Raw genomic sequence first — 21636 nt, 5'->3', positions numbered from 1 at the left:
CTAGATTTTCGAAAACATTTTTACACGGAACACTTAATTTATCACTTTGAACTTTTTAACTAATTTCCATTAACATTTCTTGTTTCAAAAACTTAGTAAAAAAAAACAGTTTCAAAACGACAGACCATAGTACTAGTTATTAAAAAAAAATTATATATAATTACATTTTCCGTATCAAGTTAGTTAGGAAAGGTTGCATGCACAACCATGTCTATTATAATCTTTTTTTGTGACCCGGGAAACTGTTTAGGCTTTCCTTGTCGGGTAAAACAACCGTACGCTTGACAAGATATCGACACTCAATTACGGCTACGTTAGGTTACTGCTTGTTTTGGTCCTTTGTGGTTTATAGATATATCGTGGTTTCTATTCAGGGATGATGTCAAAATGGCCGCACGCGGAGAAGTGATACTCTAAATTTAAAATCGATCGTGATCTCTTATCTAGCAGAATTAAACTTTAATATTTATGAATTTGTGGTTTTTTATACATAATCAACATAATATCAATTTTTCATTTTTTTGCGGTTTCCCTTTAAATAATTATTCGAACGTTGTTGTATATGAATCAAAAATTCTATGGGAGGTTTTGAGATAGACCAGCTAAACTTATTATCGCAACAGCTTAGAGTTTGTAGAGGTTATTTTCCAAAACAAAATTATATTTTTGTTTTCATCTTTGGAAAATATTACTGAATTTCTATAGTAAATAAAAAAAAATCATCCGATAAAACAAAACCGACTTTTACGACATGGAGCGTCATCTGGAAAATACTGTTCAGCGGCAAGTATAAACTTGCAATCTAAAATGAAAACATACCATCAGCACCAACCAATCTAACAGGTTAAGAACTCCATAATTATACTGTCACTACATTTTTATGTCCCATACTTCATGGGGTCTACCAGCGATTGTTTGTCAATCCGATTTCAAAAAAAAAACAAGATTCCCTGGACATATATACTGTCTGTATCCACATCTCTAATTTTTATGATATGAGGCAGTTGCTACATGATGAGCTCCTGAAATGATTTCATGGTTTTTTAACTAATCATCATACTTTTTGTTAATCAAATACAAATTTGTTGGAAAGTCGTACGCTTCATTAGGGCTAGACAGATCATTGTCATGATTGTCACCGAGCTGGATACCATAAGAAAGTACTCTAAGTACGGTGCAGTCCGGTGTATCCGCACACCTAAGACTTATGACTTCACTTCATTCAACTGATAAAACCAATAATTGGATAATATTGTGTGAACACATTCATAACATACTTTTATTTCATAAAATCTTCTGTTTGTATGGTTTCACCCTCAGGTTTTGTGTAATGCGTGATTTCGCACATGCCTTCCAAAAATAGCTTATTTTGAATAAAGGAAAGATTTTATATTATGAAATATAGCTGAATTTAAACCAAACACACTGCAAAGGATGCAGAGCAAAAAATATTTCAATCTGATTTAAATTTGACTAAAAACAAATTTAATCTGATGATGTAATTCTTTTAATGGAAATTGGCCAAATATTGTAAATCCCGGGATTGCAGTAATTAATTATCTCTTGAACTTATCAATTTTATTCTTTTTTTATCCCTTCAGAAGGCTAAAACAATAACAAGAACGATTTTATTTGTGTTACTGTGTTGATATGACGAAATCAGCTAATGCGCAATATCACCAACCGCAAGGACACCAGGGACTCCACTGTACTGTTAATAGATATATTTACACCTTTGGGTAGTTAGTTGAATTTGCTCCAAATAACCGTGCAAAATTTTACAGGAACTTTTTTTACTTTAAGTACTGGCGGGCAAATTTGCAAACAAGTGTAAATTTATACATCTATTGATCTAATGATGCCCCAAATTATTTGATTTTGTATAATAGTAACCAGGGGACTTTATATAAATTGATTTTTTGTGACGGCCCCTCTGTTAGTGTTATATACATGTATATATACAGTAGTTGAGACGTAAAAATCCTTGAATATAAAATTAAGGAATGGTATGACATGTATGATTCAGGGCTTCGAAAATTATTTTTAGCCAGCCGCACATTTGATATAATATCCCGATTTTATTCCATTAAGACTAAATAAACAAAAGGCAGTTATGGTAATCAGTTGCCGAGTTGGCCATCCCAATGATTGACATTAAAAAAAAAATCAATAGTAAACTTTCTGATTGAAATTCGAAGTTCTGACGTAAACTGTTAAATTGGCAGTGCATTATTCGAAGTGTGCAACATCAGGTTACTTATATCTGACTTAGATTCTTTATTTGTGCAAAATAACGTTGTCAAAATTTTTACTTTCGTTTTTTAATCTAATACCGGATGTTATCTTGACAATGGTAAAACATGGACCAGAGACGGATACGTAAATTCCGTGTACGTTTGCTAAGCATGAATGAGTGTAAGTAGCTCTTTCTACGTTATTTCTTCAAGAAAATATTCGAAATAAATGTGAGGTAAAGGTATCAATGACATTGACAATGACAATTTAAGCATTTTATGAAGAAATTAGGATGCATAATTAAATTTTACACCTGTGCACATGCGCACACGTGTACTAGTTCATACAGAGACATGTCTCTGGTTCAAACAACGTGGTTATGACGATTTTTCATTTTCAACTTTTTAATTTTTTCATCAAATCATATTTGTAAATGTATTTCTGATAATTTAAATCTTTTTGACTAAATTAATTAGATGCAAACCGGTGAAATGTAAGAAAATAACTTTGAATAGACCGATCAATGTCCAGTTCAAAATAGTTTACCTGTCACCTGAACAGGTAAATTTCAGCTGTTCGACAACTAATTAGCCTTGATTAAAATGAGAAGGTATTAAAGTAGGGGTTGTTTTGATAGTACATGTGTACTTAATGATCATGTCACTTTTATGATCGGAAATGTGTGGCTGTTAAAGGCAAAAGGTTGGGTCAAAAAGATCGCGAATTATGTTAAAATGACCGTCTCTTAAGAAAGCCTTGAAAACTAAAAAGTAGATGACCGTTTCATGCTTTGCCCAGCCGGACTTTTACCGGATATTATACAAATGTCCGGAATATATGACCGTTTTGGAAGCCTTGGTATGATTGCCAATGAGAAAAATATTCACCAGAGTCTAAAGAATGAGGATACAAATTAGTATAGAAACTCATACTGCCTTCAACAATGAACAAAACCCATACGTTATACATGTAGTTAGCTTTAAAAGGTCACAACATGACAAAAATACAATTCAAACAAAGAAACTGACGGCTTGATTTACATACAAAACTAACAAAAATCAAATAGGATGAATTACAACTAACTAATCGACAACCACTGAATTACAGGCCCTGACACAGGACAGACACAAAGAGAATCTAGCAGGGTTAAACATGTTTGTGAGGGCTTATCTCTCCCATAACCTGGGACAATAGTGTAACAGCACAACATAAGCAATGATAAGAACAAACTGTAAAAATCAGTGGAAAATATTTGAAACAGGTTGAAAAAGTTTTAAATTGTGACACTTCTTGAATCTTAGACTGTTATAATATAATCTTGTAATTTTAGGCTGAAATCTGCTTGCACTGTAACATGATCAACAAAAATGTATGATACAGATGGTCATGAACTGTGTTTGATTGACTCTGGTATAAAATCTCTGCTAAATGTTCCAATACGACCTAACTTACAAGTCATCAATTTGCATAGTAACTTCATACAGCGTATTGAAAACCTTCAAAATTTGTACCAGTTAAAACATTTAGACCTCTCTTCAAATCAACTGACCTATATTGAAGGATTGGAAGAGTTAACCTCACTGAGGACATTAAATTTGTCATGTAATTTTCTGAGCGATGTCAGAGGATTAGCTGGACTGAGGTTAGTTAATATTATTTAAGACCAGTGGCCACAGAACACAAAACAAATGTCTGGTAGCAAGATATGTTACTGCTAGACCATAGAAACTTTTAACTTGGGTGCATGCTTGACAAAAATGAACAATGTTAGTCCCTTAAAACCGTGTTGTTTTTTGTAACTAATTAATAGAAAAGGAAGGATATCTGGATATGGTGTATCAGTTCATGACATAAAAATCACTTTGCAAACATGAAAAAACAAAAGAAAAGGATCAATGCTTTTATTTCTGTATTTCTTCTGAAAATCACAGTGAAGCCTTCAACATGGAGCAAAAACTCTCAACACACTGCAAGTTCAGGATGGTTGGAAATTGTGAGTCTTACAGTCACAAACTTCATGACATAGTTATAATATATGTTTGACTTTCACCTATAATTGTTTACTTTTTACACATTGTGACTTGGATGGAGAGTTGTCTCATTGGCACTCATACCACATTTTCTTATTTATATCGATACTGATTAAGTGTGAACAAGACATTTACATGTTTCTGAGATATTTAATAACAAGCTTAGGTTCACTCAAGTTCAAATGTTCAAAAATCCAAAACATTGCAGTATTTAATACATCTTTAAAAAACTTTGTATTTACATACATTTGCATCTGACCATGTCTGAAAAATTCTTTATGCATTTGTAATTACTTTATATAAAGAATTGTGACATACATGTATTAAAGAACTTTCTTCATTTTACAAGAAAAAAACTTAATAATTTATAGTATGTTAGTTATGTTACTATATATCTAGTTTCAAGTCAGATAGACAAATGTACATTTCATGTATATAAAACTAAATTAAAAGTTTACTATAAATACTTATAGGAAGCTTAATTCTTGTCATTTTATACAATTCTATTGTAGTTTCTTTTTAAAAAGGAGGGAAAAGATAGTTACAAAATATTTTACTTCTTAACTAGATTTCTGTCTAAGCTACCATTATTTCTTGCAATTTAGTTTATGAATGTTAGACAGATATACAGTTTACACAGTCAAAGTGGTTCATTATTTAAAAGTAGAACATGTACAATGTATGAATCTGTTTTATTTTCAGGTCTTTGGTTAAGTTGAATTTAAGTCACAACCAGGTAGAAGATGTATCAGGTTTTAAGTCCCTCCATGGATCTGACTATCGCCTGACACATCTAGAACTCCATGGTAACAAGTTGGTTTCAAGGAAACATGTGATACAGTGTCTGAGTGGGTGTGTCAATCTTCGACAGCTGACATTAGATGTTGACAGCACTCCAAATCCTCTTTGTAATCATTCAGGTTTGTTTATTATAATTTAACCATGTTCTTGTGAGAGAAAAAGTATTTCTTGCAGCCACAGTATTTTTAGCCCCTACCGTAAAAAATCCTCCCTCAGGCCACACCAATTTGATTTTTTAGTTCTTTGGATGGATTTTCCTGCTCCTGTTTTAGAGCAATTGGCCTTTCAATAAAACCACTTCCGCAAATTTTTGGTCCACATGCCGCTCCAAAATTAGTTTCTCCTTGAAATTTTTTTTGACATAGACACTTTTCTATTGCTTTTAATGCTCCAATTGTTTCAAACGCAAATAAATCGATTTGTAAATAAAAGGTAAAAAATCGGGATGCCAACATACAGTTGTGTCAGCTCATTGCAGTGGACAAGTAGTTATTGAACACACAGTTATCCGAAATGCTTCTCGTTTTGAATTAAAAAATCTTTCATTAGACGCACACATCAGTATTTGTTAGAACCATCATCATCCCCTATCCTTGTTACAACAGGCATAGACCTATCTGTCTTGGATGAAATGAATTGTAAATTCCATGAACTATTTTAAAAATCACAGAAATATTTGATTTTACTGAAACCCCATATCCCCTTGTTAGTCTTTTGGCATGCAAGCAGAACTCTTCTTTTGTTAGGGGGAATTTAAAGAGTTCCAACGAGACCAAGGTGATGGTATTGTGAATGGCACGTTCATAATAATTACATGAATTAGGGGTGTGTAATTGGTTCAACCACTTCTAGTCAAGCTGAAGAGTTTTGAATGCATTGCAGCTTTTAGGAGCAAAAGTATTTTGTTCAGTCAGAATAATGCGTGTGAATTCTAAGGGAATATTTTAATACATTTGGATTTACATGTATAGCAATATAACTGTCTTATTCAGGATGTTGTTTTAGTACAAAGCAAGAATATTTACCTCACTAATTATTTTGATCCTAGATATGGATAAATAGTTCCAACTGGATGTCAAGCAGCCAATAAACAATCATTACCATATAAAGAAAACAACTTCTATCAAATATCTTTCAGGGGCATTTGTTTGGATACATACACATATTTTAATTTTATTCAACATGTGCCATTTACCTAACTAACATAATTCCTCTTGTATAACTGCATCTGCTATGCTTCCCAAATATATACATGGATTTAATTGAAAATTCACGCAGACAAAGCTTACTTGAAGAAAATAACCAAAATTATCTAAACCACAGTGAGACGAAAAAGTCTGGAATGGTACAGGCACCAATAAATCAAATTATGTGCATTAGAGCATCTGTTGCTCCTTGTTTTTCTATGAAGTAACCCAGTTATAACATATACATAAATTGTACATCTTCTAAATTGCACAATTAAAAAAAATATACGCCCTGTGCCCTTTTTAAGATGCCCTGCCCTTTTTCCCAAGTTCATGCCTTTATTGTCATATTATTTTGATGAAAATACTATAATTCTACCTGTCTTGATGTTTCTGACAAGTTTATGACCCTCAGCTAATTAACATTTACAGCAGGTGTAATAAGTTGTGATTACAGGTAATCCGCTTGTCGCCATCGGATGGGTCACTAATCTGTTAATTAATTAATAAGCCTCATAATTGACCATTATAATTATTTCTCCCAGTAAAATTGGTCAGTAGGCATTTCAATTTCAATTTTTCTCAAAAGACCACAATTTGCAGTTCATTTATCCATAGATGTTTTTGTATTTTCGTCCATTGAACAAAATTGTTTTCTCGCAGACGGATCGCAGGTTGTTTGACGTTGTTTTGTCATGAATATGAACATATTATTGTCACATTTTATTTAACTTTTCATCAAAATCTTTCAATAAATTTCGATTATAAAGATAAAACTTTATTCAAAACATTCAAAAATATTTTCACAAGTCAAACAGCTGCTTTTTTATACACCCGTCAATTTTTGACGGGATGTATTATGGTATACAAATGTCCGGTGTCCATCCGTCCGTCTCTCTGTCCGGCGTAAACATGTCGCACTGTAACTTGAGAGTGACTTATCCAAATTTCATGAAACTTAACATAGTTGTTTCTTATGATGGTAAAACGATCTGTATACTTTTTGGTGAAAATAAGATTAAAACTTTTTGAGTTACAGGACTTATTAACTAAAACAGGTGTGTGTTTTTTTATCATGTACTGCACATGCATGAACGTATTCTTACAAAATGTATAAATTTTAATAGACACTACAGTAAAGTGTAAAATACAAAATCATTTAGTATCAAAATAAACAAAAGAGAGAAATATGTTTCTTACTGAGCAACTTAATTTTAAAAAATCCTGGATCCGGATTCAATCTAAATTTATTATCCTCTTGTCACTTCCCGTTTTCATTTCGTTCAATTTAAAATATATACTGTCATTTTAATTGTTCCAAGTTTATAAAAATGAATTCCAAATATCTATTTAAACGTTTTTTTACAGGGATAATGATTATGCAGTGAAATAGTCGTTACAATTTCATTTCTGCTGTGATTTTAAAAAAGTGGAACCAAACTTTTGTTGATCAGGAATGTCCCCTGAAAATAACTGATGTGAAATAACATCAGTCAAATTATGCAATAACTGCCTACATTTGTAGCCATGCCTAAGGCCTTCAAAGATCCTGGTCCTTGAAGGACTTGGGCATATGTATAGCTAGTAATATATGTCCTTGGTTCCTTACTGTTACCCAAAATAATGTTGATTTTCATCTCACGTAAAAGTGACTAAAGCCCTTAAACTCCTAGCTGAAACCCCTGATGTTTACATAATAAAAGACAATGTTTGACGTGCCCTTTTTGAATTATCAATCAGTGTGTTAAAGTGCCCTTTTTGTGATTGGCTCCCTGCTCTTTTGAAATCCTAGCTGGAACACTGCTTGTAAAGCACTTGCCTAAAAAAAACTCATTTTCAAGAAAAAATAAAAAACAAAAAAATTTCGCTTTCTTGCCCCATATTTTTTGGAGCTTTTGTCCAAAGAACTAGACATCAAATTGGTGTGGCCTGCAGAAGTCAGAGTGTTAAATAATACAGTGAAAATGCTCAACAAAGTAAAGTATCCTAAATAATAATATTGTGGATATCAGAGATCGCTTTTCTTTACCATATGGTATTTTAAACCCTGTCAAAACTGCATATAATCAAACAGTTAGCATCTTTGCTGTAGTATATATTTTGCACCCCATATCATGGAAAATTGTCAACATGCATAACAGTTTCAGTAGCTACTGAGAGAAACAGTTATGTTGCTACAAGTTTGTGATAACTATGTGGTACTTTTTTTTTCAAAAAAGCAAAAGAAAAGTCAAAACAAGTCCAACCAAAACCAGGAATAAAATGAATAGATTAGATGATATTGAACAAGTTTATTCAGTCAAAAAGTACTCAAACTGAAAAATGCATATTTTTCATTTTAATTTTCAGATGGATTTATTCTTTTGTAAGCTGTAAAAATTTTCATATGTACCTTTAGATTGACTTAAGTTCGTCCTGAGCAATTTGGATGTCTACAACTAAAAAAAAACATAACCATTTAATTGAAAAGAATGGTAATTCATGACACAAAATCACTACACACATGTGAAAAAATCCCAAGCAAAAGATGGAAACTTTTATTGCTGTTCAGCACCTTGAAATTATAATAATGAAGTTATTAACTCCAGACAAGAGCTTATTCAATATTCACTGGGCTTCGTGCTGACCTTTATATAGAAAAAATTGCCAATTTACCAATTTTTATTGATACTGTAATTGACATAAACCACATCTCCTTATTTTTATATGAGTGTCTCATTTGATTTAATATTTATTGAAAAGAATTTCTGTTTTTAGAATACAGACAAGAGATACTAACAGGGTTACCTCAGATTCAAAGTTTGGACAATGTAGGCAGAGATGGAATTAGTTCAACCAAAAAAGAAGTTCTGGCAGATATTCCAGGTAAGTGTTAGTTTTGTGGCAAAGGAATAAATACAATGTGATGCAGAGTATACATAACAATGAGACAGAAAACCTAATAACACAAAAAACACAAAGCTATCTAGAGATCAACAAATAGTCTTCAACAATAGACAAATATCTATATTATGTTAAATTCTACATGCCCTCATTATAAAGATAAGGTGATGTGGTATGATTGCCAATGAGACAACTATCCACCAAAGTTCAAATGAAGTGGATTAAGCAATTATAGGCAACCGTATGAGAAAAACCCATACCGTATGGTCGGCTATAAAAGGCCCCGACATGAAAAATATGAAACTATTCAATTGAGAAAACTAATGGCCTAATTTATAACAAAATAATTTACGATAAACAAATACGACAGACATGAACCAAACCAAGTTGTTAATTGAAAGATCTGCCATCAACATCCAATTCTTGAATGGACAAATACATTAAGATATAACTGAAAGCAACCACTGATTAGGCTAAAATAGTAATTAACAAACTACAATAAAGGTGGAGGGGTTTAACATTGTTAAACTAGCTTTTTGTATTAATATTGTTTTAAGGTTAAAAAATAAATGGCAATTTATAACAGTAAAAGAATATATCATGCAGAAAATCCAAAAATCTAGTGTTATCTGTTATTTTTTTTTTTTCCAAAAAATGTAATGATAAAGTTTTAAAAGGTTGTGCTATATATGGTAATTTTGTTTTGGTACACTATGGCAGAAGGACATAGAGCAGGGGCGGATCCAGGATTTTGGGAAGGTGGGACGTGGTATGTAAAGTTCGCCGAGCGGAGCGATGCAAATTTTTTTTTACCTTTTTGGGGTTTAAAAACATAAAATAAGTGTAAAATGCACATTTTTAACGATTCCTGACGTGGGGCATGCAGTGTTCTCCTTTTTTCACTAAGGTAAGGTGGGTGTTTTGAAAAAAAACCACTTGAAACCGGGTGTTTTTTTTTTTTATTAAACATTTCCAACCTGTTTTATTTACTCAGGGCGGGGAGGGGGGTCACAAAAAGAAGGATAAGTATTGTATTGACATTTAATGGAATTGAACAAATATAAATAGATGTAGTTACATACACTGTCAAATATTCTTCTTTGATTTGATTTTTTTCAATAATTTATCCCTTTCTTGTAATTAGTTTTTTGCATCTCGGATAGCAAATGCCTCTTTCAGGACTCCCTCCACCTGCGAATGCATGGCTTATCGATCCAATTTCTGTCCTGTTCCTCGTTTAGTACTGTATTTTTGGCACACAGAACAGTTATATCCTTCCTCTGTGACGTTTAAAGTCCTGTTCGTATTTATCTTCGCTTGCGTGCTGTTTTGCGTTGTGTTGAGGCTTTTTTTTTTTAATTTCTACATTTTCAATACAACTATCCATTTAAGTTGACTTATTTAGCCTAGAATTGTCCTTATCACCATCGTCAACTGCCTTTCTCCTCCCCCGATTAATAAAAGAAAACAATGAAATTTGACAATCGTCCATTTTTGACAAGCGAGGCGCGATTAGTATTTAAATTTTTACGGCGTGGAACCGAAAAAAATCCAGAATTTGAAAAAAAAGCCGACCACCTCCTAAAATGGAAAGCTGGTCGGCTTACAAAAGAAGGTGGTCGGCACACCTGGCTTAAATGCCGAATGGAAAACACTGGCATGTATATTTTATAGTTAAAGTGTAAGCTAGGGTTGGAAATTTTTGATGCCGCATTCTCCCCATTAATTGTCTATTATAAAATGATTGAATGGATCCAAAGCTATGTACTAATATATCTGATGTGAGATTTGTCAGTAAAATTTGGACATGGAAAATTCTCGTTTGTTGTATGGTTAATAAGCATAACCTCACAGATTTCTTGTTGTAAACATGATATACGGCTATTCAATGAAGTTTATAATACGACCAACACGAACAAAGACAAACAAGCAATTTTTATCCAAATGTTTGGTTGAAATGTTTCACCCAACAAGGGAAGTGAGGGGTTCCAAATCAACCAAAGGCTACGAATGAGTCTGAAAATCAAATGACAACGAAGTTGTGAATGACGGTCGACAAATGGAGACATAAAGGCCACACCGAGCAGGCAGGTTGCAGTTGGGCCTTGAAAAAAGTATTCAGTATATCAGTTCGGCGAAACAGACATTCCGGTCAGATATGGGATTTGCATGCAAACCCCCCACAAAAATTACGCCCGTTTTTTAGTCACCATGTTCATTTAATGCTGAATAATTTTGTTGGATTTTTTTTTCTTATTTCAAAAAAGGGGACACGATGATTGTTTTCAATACAGATACGGCCATAATTTTTGTTGAAGGCAAAAACCAGGGTCAAAATTTTTTCTCTAAAATATCTCAGACTGCCCTATCAAATCAAATGGTCCATACCTTAGACTTTAAATCTATCTAGGGCTTACTGACTGGGGATCATTATTCAGCAATGTTATTAATTGGCTGGGGCGTGTGGGGTTACACATATTTTCGTAGGTAAATAATAATACTTTGGAACTTTATTTTTCATGAGAGTGTAATAGAGTATAACTTTCTGTTTGGTGGAATTGTGAAATAGAAGTCAATACGTTCTTGCTCAATCCTTTGTCGCTTTGAAGGCGTCATGCTTGTCATCTTCTGCCTAAGCAATGTGTAACTGTAATTTGAATTTCAAAGTGCATGACTGAGTGTCGTTTTTTCGAGGTTCTGATCAACTCCATCGTAGCGAATCACATGACTTCAACATAATCAATAATATATTACAGTAAATACGTGCGAAAAATATCTTTATAAGTAAAGAATTGTCGCATTAAAATTAAATACACTGCCGGGAAATGGCAAAGTTCACTAAGTCTAGTCTGATTAATAATTTAAAAAAAAAAAAAAAAAAAAGTTCAAGCAAGGGGGGGGGGGGTATGCCCTCTATGCCCCCCTCTGGATCCGCCACTGTAGAGGAAGCAGAATCATATACATTTATCTTAATTTAAATGATATAATAACAATATCTTGCAGGTTTAGAGGAATACATTGACTATTTATTATCTAATGGGAACTCAATTGCATCAGTAAGTATGAAATGTTTTAAGAAGAAAAGATTAGAAGTTAATGTTTAACTTGAAATTTCATGTGTCAAGATATCTTGTGAAGATAATAATATGATATGGTTATGTAGAGTTTATGTTGTATTACTGGGTACATAGATAAAAATTCAAACATCAGTTATTTCACTTTAATCATACACATTCATCTCAAACGTTTTAATGCAGTTGATCTTCAATTTCTCACAAACACCAACATCCCAACTCATACATGTGTAAACCAATTTTTGTTCAACTAGTAGATTCAATTTGAATTTTGCAGAAAGCAACTAAGATAAGGAAATAAAACAGCTTAGGTGAAATTTCCTGCCTAAGGTGAAAAAGATAAGTTTTGCAAAAAATCCGTAATGTTACAGAAGTAACTGATGTAGTCAAACTCAGAAGATCTGGAATAATCACAACAGTTCATTTGAAAAAATGATAACCCTAAAATAAATGAAAAATAAATAGAATAATTAAATATATTTTATTTCTGATTAATAAGAATATTTAACAAATTATTGTCCAGTTGTAAAGAAATGTTTAAGTGTTGATAAACCTTTTATATGTATATTTGTGTGCCTTTAACAAGTATAGCCAGCCTCAAGATGTAATTATAGATTTGATTTATTTAAGGAGTCCAGTCAGTCTGGAGGTTTAGATGTTATTACACCAAAGATAGACCAAGCATTACAATACTTCAAACAAAGAGGCATTACTACAAGTTCTGATACCAGCTCTATATGCCAATCAGAGCCAGAACTAGATAGGAGTTTACCTAAACCGAAAAAGGTATTCAGACAGGGTTTTCAAAAAGTTATCAGCTATTTCATTTTTTTACCAGATCTGCCAACTGTTCATTATGTGGAAAATTGTCAGACGACTCCTTGTAAGAGTAATTGCCTTTAATGATGATTTTGACTTTTTTATTTTTATCTTAAAAACTGTAAGAGATAAAAACTTTAAATAGCAAAAATGATTGGCAAGACAAGACCTACAAATAAGGTAACATGGTTAAAACTGTCAGTTGACTCTTTATAGGAGTTATTGCCCTTAAATAATTTTTTTCCCCCGTTTTTTATGTGTTTTTTTGCCTTTTATCTAGAAAACTACTTCTATTATAATAGAGAGAATCTTTGAATAACAAAATAATCAGCAGGACAAGATAAATATGTCAACATGACATATAATTATCAGTCAATTCCTTATATCAAAAAATTATAATGTGCATGGTGCATGAATGTAGTATCTGTTCTAAAATATCAATAGTAATATTTAAAATTAGAGTTATCTGGTCCGAGTACACAGTTATTTCGTAGTGCATTTCTTTTAGACAATAAATGAAAATAAAAAAAATCCCACCTGCGCTTTCTCAATAATATTTTTACAGTCTGTTGTACTACTTTTGGGACAAATTATATCAAAATTATAGAAAACTTCATCGGCTCTAACTCAAAATATGGACAATTCTATGTTAAGGGGGTCTTGAAATCTTTTGACAGCTTCCGAAGTGCTAATTTTTAACCTTTTTCAGCTGGACCAAATCACTACTTTACTTTACAATTCATGACCCAAATTTTTTTACAGTGTAATTTCATCCCCCTACTTGCTATTTGAGGCATAAAACATGAAGGAATACATTTGGAAGGGGTACTCAAAAAATTGGCAAGCAACACACTGTCCACACTAGGGACTTTATTCGTGGACAACGAAAATCAAAGGACGATAACTGTGTACTCGGACCTAATAGGATAGAAAAATTTGACCAATCTTAATAAAACTTGGTATGACTAAAGCTTAATAAATTATGAGACTGCTGACAAAGTTTCATGGCAATAGGATATATATTATAGACAATATGATAAATTCTATATTCAACTTCGCGTGTTAAATTTTGACGTTTAAATTAAAAAATTTCAACTATCAACATTTGGGGCTTTAAAAATTAAAATATTGCAAAAAATTACATTTAAAAGGCCTTAATATATGACATATTATGTATTTAAAGCAATAGAATACTCATTTGATTTATCAGACTTATCACAATTATTTAAAAGTCAAATTTATATGAGCCTGTGCCAAAAAATGGAGGTTTTCCAATGAAGGGGGGCCTAACATGAAGATGTATTATTTTCTAGCAATTTTAAATTTGTGGAGTTTTTTGGTTATAAATAATCCTTACATATGTATTAAATGTACTTTAAATGGAAAGAAAAATTACAAATAGCATACCATATTAGTATAAAAGGGTCTTAAGCCAAGTAAGACTGAAAATAATTTAGGGTCAATTTAGGCCGTAGCACATATTTACATTTAAAAATGCATACTGAAGCTATAGGAAATAAAAATTTTATGTCTTTTTTATAATTTCTATACTCAGGTTACATGATACAATAAATCTGAGCATAAAAGGACTCTTGCATTCAACTTTTTTTGCAGACCGTATGGTCTGATACAAAGATTTTTCACTTTTTAGTGAAAAACTTGCATGCAATTTTAGCCTCAGCAGGCTTATATTTGAACCACTTGCTTTTTAACATAAGAAAAGAAAGATACTATGTGAAATGAAACAGGTACAAAAGACATTGTGAAGTGCTTTTAATACAAATTTAGTGAAATCTTTATTATGGACTTCAACTTTTATGTACCTAGGTCCTCACATTTAACTTGATCCAAACAGGCCGTTACACGAGGGTCATTTATACAACACATTTTGCACATATTGTCTGAGATAATCTTATTTTCTGTAGATTCAGAGTTCACAAATGAGTAATACAACTGGGTTAAAGCATAGAAACACAAATATTGACACAGGAAAACCTGTCACATAGAAAGTCAGAATGCCTCTTATGCATCAAAATTGAAAAAGCTTTGAAATGCTTATTTTGACCATATAATGCCAAAATGGGTAATTTTTGCAGAATTTCTATCAAATAAAAGTTTAAATCCTTTAGTTTCATGCTATCTGACAAATTGACACCATTAAATCATTCAGGGAAGTTGCCAAAGTACAGATTCTATATTTACTGATTTCGCCTCTTAGGTCCGAGTACACAGTTATTTCGTAGTGCATTTCTTTTAGACAATAAATGAAAATAAAAAAAATCCCACCTGCGCTTTCTCAATAATATTTTTACAGTGTGTTGTACTACTTTTGGGACAAATTATATCAAAATTATAGAAAACTTCATCGGCTCTAACTCAAAATATGGACAATTCTATGTTAAGGGGGTCTTGAAATCTTTTGACAGCTTCCGAAGTGCTAATTTTTAACCTTTTTCAGCTGGACCAAATCACTACTTTACTTTACAATTCATGACCCAAATTTTTTTACAGTGTAATTTCATCCCCCTACTTGCTATTTGAGGCATAAAACATGAAGGAATACATTTGGAAGGGGTACTAAAAAAATTGGCAAGCAACACACTGTCCACACTAGGGACTTTATTTGTGGACAACGAAAATCGATAACTGTGTACTCGGACCATCTTCCATTGTCTGTAATTGTAGTTGAACCAAATACAATAACAGACTCCAAATTCATGGCATTGCCTTCCAATGCTATATACAGTGCAGAGTTTAATTCTCAGTTCTCACTGAAAATCGAATGCAATCTTCACCCTTCAGTGCTCCCAAACACTTTGATTTTTATTGGTGGAAGAAGACTTCAAGTCTTCTGAAAGCCTTTACTGCCGGCTGTAAAATCATTGAACTGTCACCAGGTCGTATGCCGTATCCCTTTCTGTGCTTTACAATTTCATAACAACTTCCGTGCCATATCTTGACACCGATGTTTACACATGATCTAAGTATCTGCATCATTAAATTTATTAGTTAGGCTTGAAAAACGATCACTATCGTTAGTGTTATAATTTCTCATGATTTAATGTATTAATATCAACTCTTTTATTTATGTAAATTATTAGATTTCATCTCATCTTACATGAACGTTATTTATTTACTTGTAACCGGATGTCTTTAAAGTAGAGTTTGTAGTATGCATGCGTGAATTTGGTATCAGGTCGGTTCGCCCTGATTACATGTTCGCCCTGAGTTCTTCCCCATAGAGTACATTCACCCTGTTTTCCTTCTCCTTATTTTTATCGTGGAAGTTTTATATTGACTGCTTTTATCAAGGACGTTTTATACGTCCTTGCAATTATTAAAAATAATTATATCATGGGTATTAAAGTTTAATAAACTTATTCAGATATTTATATGGTATAAATTCTCAAAATTCATGAACACACTTGAAAAAAAAATTAATTAAAAGTTGATGGCTTGTTTTGGAGCATTAATAGGTCATGATAATAATTCTCACTGATTGTTGTAATAATTGTCATTGGTAGATTAATAATTGGAATTATCGGAATAAAAAAACTGGATTATTCGGGTTAATTTAAACCACGTTGGTTACGTATCTGCGCATGTGCACAAATGGGAAATAAATTGTGCATCTGAAAGTTTCAAAATAATGATAAACAGAATTGTCATATATTCATACAATCCATCTTGAGTTAAAGTCAAGTATATACGTGGAGAGTACGACTTCAAATCAATGATGCTTGAAAGAATACAGGGATTTAGTTGTTCCGTCTGCATTCAGATCTTTAATGCAATCAATTAAGTCATATTCCAGTTTTAGACAACATGTGTTTTTTAAAACGAAAGTTAGAATATTTAAGTATGTTATTGCGATAATAAAGAGTCAAGCGCACATGTGAATCTGCTGGTGTTTTACACATCAAACGATGCACCGTCTGTTGACAGAAATATCAATGTACAAACTAATGTCTGTTGACGGATTCCATTTCGAAAGTACGTAGTTTTCATGTCGGTCATTGTCGGAATGTCCCCAATGATTGCCTTTATTGCCTTAATACGTTTTAAAGTTTTAGAAGTGATAAAAAACGGGATTTAACAACTGAATAGTCCAGCTCTTTATCGTTATTTGTCATTAAGGTACACACATTATCGAGGCTCGAGTACGGAACCAGTAATTTGTCGCTGTCAATAGTTTTATTTTCATGAAAAATTTCAGAAAAGGGCTGTGTGACTCCTGACGGAAAATGCCATTCCTACCCTCATACTTTTGTGTAAAAATATTAGATGAAAAACAAATATGATATATATGGGTCAAGCACTTTAAATGAACAGGTTTGAAATGCTAAAAGAGTCAAGTGCACACGTGATTCTGTCATCTGACGGTGCATCGTTTGATGTGTAAAACACCAGCAGATTCACGTGTGCGCTTGACTCTAAATTATTGCAATAACATAGCAAGGTCATCACCTGACATGACCAGCCAATCCTTGGCCTGACACATATCTGCATTGGATATATTTAGAATTTTTCAATAAATGTTTATAATGAAAAACCCTAGTTTAAGCAAAGTTGACTAAAATCTTGATGGCCAGTTTTTTTTTGGTGGAAGAAGACTTCAAGTCTTCTGAAAGCCTTTACTGCCTGCTGTAAAATCATTGAACCGTTACGAGGACGTATGCCGTATCCCTTTCTGTGCTTTACAATTTCATAACAACTTCCGTGCCATATCTTGACACCGATGTTTACAGAGTACATGATCTAAGCATCTGCATCATTTAATTTATTAGTTAGGCTTGAAAAACGATCACTATCGTTATGTTATAATTTATCATGTTTTAATGTATTAATATCAACCCCTTTATTTATGTAAATTATTAGATTTCATCTCATCTTACATGAACGTTATTTATTTACTTGATGTTTTTAAAGTAGAGTTTGTAGTACTACAAATATGCATGCGTGAATTTGGTATCGGGTCGGTTCACCCTGATTGCATGTTCGCCCTTGGTCTGTTCGCCCTGAGTTCGTCCCCATAGAGTATGTTCACCCTGGGTTCCTTCTCCTTACTTTTATCGTGTTATATTTTTATGTTAAGTATAGTGAGTTTTGGTTGAGTTATGAGTATTATTATTTTTGGAAGAAAAAAATGCGTTGAAAGCAATAATGGGACAAAGCAGGCTGGGTTGGTGGGGGCTGCTTTTATTGTAATTACCTTTTATGCATCTTCTTCCACCTCAGAGCAATCAGCTCTTTGATTAAGTTAACTATCTGCCTTTGACTGAAAACTTTCAAGTGAAACCAAATCAATTACTGTTATAATTGCTTGGCGAAATTGCATTGCATCAAGTTGACCATGCTGAAACGAATGTATAGTATTTAGTTATAGAAAATTTAATTTGAATGAACAGTATTTGCAGATTTTTATGTTAAGTATAGTGAGTTTTGGTTGAGTTATGAGTATTATTATTTTTGGAAGAAAAAAAATACATCGAAAGCGATAATGGGACAAAGCAGGCTGGGTTGGTGGGGGAAGCTTTTATTGTAATTCAAGTTACCTTTTATGCATCTTCTTCCACCTCAGAGCAATAAGCTCTTTTTTGTTTAATGCTATTAGTTTAATTCAGTTAGATTTTGTCGAGCCTGCGACTTTTGTCGCAGATAACTCAACATAGGGATAGTGATCCGACAGCGGCGGCTACGGCGGCAGCGGCAGCGGCGGTGTTAGCTCACTTCTTAAAAGCTTTATATTTTAGAAGGATGAAGATCTGGATACTTCATACTTTGTATATGGATGTCTCATGTTACGAAGTTTCCGTAGGTCACATGTCCAATGTCCTTGACCTCATTTTCATGGTTCAGTGACTACTTGAATAAAAAGTTTTTTTGTTAATGTTAAATTCTCTCTTATTATAAGTAATAGGATAACTATATTTGTTATTTGGTACGTGTGTACCTTGCAAGGTCTCATGCCCGTCAGACAGTTTTCACTTGACCTCGACCTCATTTCATGGATCAGTGAACAAGGTTAATTTTTAGTGGTCAAGTCCATATCTCAGATACTATAAGCAATAGGTCTAGTATATTCGTTGTATGGAAGGACTGTAAGGTGTACATGTCCAACTGCCCTTAACCTCATTTTCATGGTTCAGTGGTTATAGTTAAGTTTTTTTTGCTTTGGTCTTTTCTTCTTATACTGTATGCAATAGGTCTACTATATTTGGTGTATGGAATGATTGTAAGGTGTACATGTCTAGATGGCAGGTGTCATCTGACCTTGACCTCATTTTCATGGTTCAGTGGTCAAAGTTAAGTTTTTGAGTTTTGGTCTTTTTTTTTTAATATTATTTATAATAGTTCAACTATATTTGGTGTATGGAAATATTTTATGATCTATATGTCAGTCACCCAGGTTTTATTTGACCTTGACCTCATTTTCAAGGTTCATTGCTCATTGTTAAGTTTTTGTGTTTTGGTCTGTTTTTCTTAAACTATAAGCAATAGGTCAACTATATTTGTTGTATGGAAGAATTGTTAGCTGTACATGCCTGCCTAGCATGGTTCATCTGACCTTGACCTCATTTTCATGGTTCATTGGTCAATGTTTAGTTTACTTGGTTAATGTTAAGTTTATGTGACAGTTGTAATAAAGCTTTATATTTAGGACTATCAACATAATATCAATGATTAGTAAAGAAGGCGAGACATTTCAGCGTGTGCACTCTTGTCTCCTATAAATCTCATTAATTTTTATGGTTTATTAAACTGTTAATTGTTGAAGGCAATATTGCGACCTGTAGTACTCAGTTGTATTTATTTCGCCTCTAGTGGATGGTTGTCTCATTGACATCATACAGGAGAATTATACTTAGAAAATTTTAAAAATGGTTATAAACCCACTTTTTTGTCTTGCCTTGACACTTGTTAAATCTATCAACATGTCCAATATTTCTGCACAGAGATTTTTTGTTTCTGTATTAAAACTGAATACCTCAGTTTGAGGCACATTAAGGATGTTGATGAGAGAATGACTAGGTGCCATTTGAATAAAGCCATCACATGATTCATATTTCAAGGTTGAGTGGCTTTGATAAAGTTTTTAAATGTGAGATATAATGATACTAGTCCAGCTGCAAGAAGGTGTTAGCTTTTTGTATAAATCCTCAATTTTAGAAGGTGGCATAGCTGGATAATCAATAACTAATATACAGTTGCCTTGTGATATGAAGTGTCCATTAGCATTATAAGTTTTCTTTGACCTCGTTTTCATTGCTCAATGCCTTTTAAAAAGGGTGTATTATAATTTGAAATACTAGAATGCTAAAATAGGAGGGCACTACACAGTTCCCTTAAAGGCAGTCCCTAGCCTTCATTTGTGCTCCACCATCTGAACATGGTTTAGCTGGATCACTGCTGAGGTAGCTGCATGCTTAGTTAAGATACAATAAATCTTTAAAATGGTTTGATAATTGACGAATGACATGTATCATGTAAATTATAGTTAGTGATAACTGACTACTGAGTGAATGGTACCCTTCTGGATTAATAGGCTACCAACAGGAGAATCAACAGTTGTGTCTAAAAACAAAACTGAGTGAATGGTACCCTTCTGGATTAATAGGCTACCAACAGGAGAATCAACAGTTGTGTCTAAAAACTAAACTGAGTGAATGGTACCCTTTTGGTATAATAGGCTACCAACATGAGAACCAACTCAGTTGTGTCCAAAAGCAAAACTGAGTGAATGATACCCTCCTGGATTAATAGGCTACCAACATGAGAACCAACTCAGTTGTGTCCAAAAACAAAACTGAGTGAATGATACCCTCCTGGATTAATAGGCTACCAACAGGAGAACTAACTCAGTTGTGTCCATAAACAAATAGAAAAAAATAATTTTGGCTCCAGTCAACTTTACCTGAAGGAGTTGCATACATAGTAATAGACTAAGAAAGAATGTTGGTTGCTAATGTAAAGTTTGCACATCTGTTGTGAGGCAGATAACCTAAGAAATTGCTATGGACAAGATCATAGATTCATATTTGTCAGTATTTGTCAATCCTCTTCTCTCCAATTCTGTAATTCTAGATCACTGAAAAATAAATGTAAGAATGCATTCTCAATTTTATCTAGAAGATAATAGTATTGTCTTATAAAAAGTATCTCATACTAACCAACGCTATATGCCTTGATAACTGTGTTAGTTATTACGTAAGGTTTATCAGGCCAATTTGGCGATGAAGATAACTTTGTAATCATAAATTGCCTACGTTTTTAAATATTATATCATATATGTAACGCATGGGGAATGTACCTTTGAGGTTTTTGCACACAGTAGAAAAATAATCATCGAAGAAGAAAATAACATTTTAAAAAAGATTAAGTTGAGTAAAGTTGATTTTAATCCTGTCTGGTACAAATTGGCTTTCAGAGAGATAATAGTATTGTCTTACAAAAAGTATTTCATGCTAACGGATGCTATATGCCTTGATAACTGTGTTAGTTGTTACGTAAGGTTTATCAGGCCAATTTGGGGATGAAGATAACTTTGTAATTATAATTTGCCTACGTTTTTAAATATTATATCATATATGTATACGCATGGGGAAT

General features: G+C 32.9%; 1 protein-coding gene across 1 annotated transcript in view; it reads left to right on the top strand.

Moving 5' to 3' along the window:
- Positions 1-722: 722 nt before the first annotated feature.
- LOC127703103 (leucine-rich repeat and coiled-coil domain-containing protein 1-like) overlaps positions 723-21636 on the top strand; it is a 127992-nt gene continuing 107078 nt past the window's right edge. The window contains exons 1-6 of the mRNA XM_052207534.1: positions 723-843; positions 3566-3877; positions 4968-5185; positions 9011-9118; positions 12140-12192; positions 12841-12996. Coding sequence (XP_052063494.1) covers positions 3603-3877; positions 4968-5185; positions 9011-9118; positions 12140-12192; positions 12841-12996 — 810 coding nt within the window. The 5' untranslated portion in view covers positions 723-843; positions 3566-3602. The remainder of the gene's footprint in view (positions 844-3565; positions 3878-4967; positions 5186-9010; positions 9119-12139; positions 12193-12840; positions 12997-21636) is intronic.

The sequence above is a fragment of the Mytilus californianus genome, unplaced genomic scaffold (genome assembly GCF_021869535.1).
Source record: "Mytilus californianus isolate M0D057914Y unplaced genomic scaffold, xbMytCali1.0.p SCAF_5, whole genome shotgun sequence".
NCBI lineage: Eukaryota > Metazoa > Mollusca > Bivalvia > Mytilida > Mytilidae > Mytilus > Mytilus californianus.
This window is presented reverse-complemented; position numbering and strand designations above follow the sequence as displayed.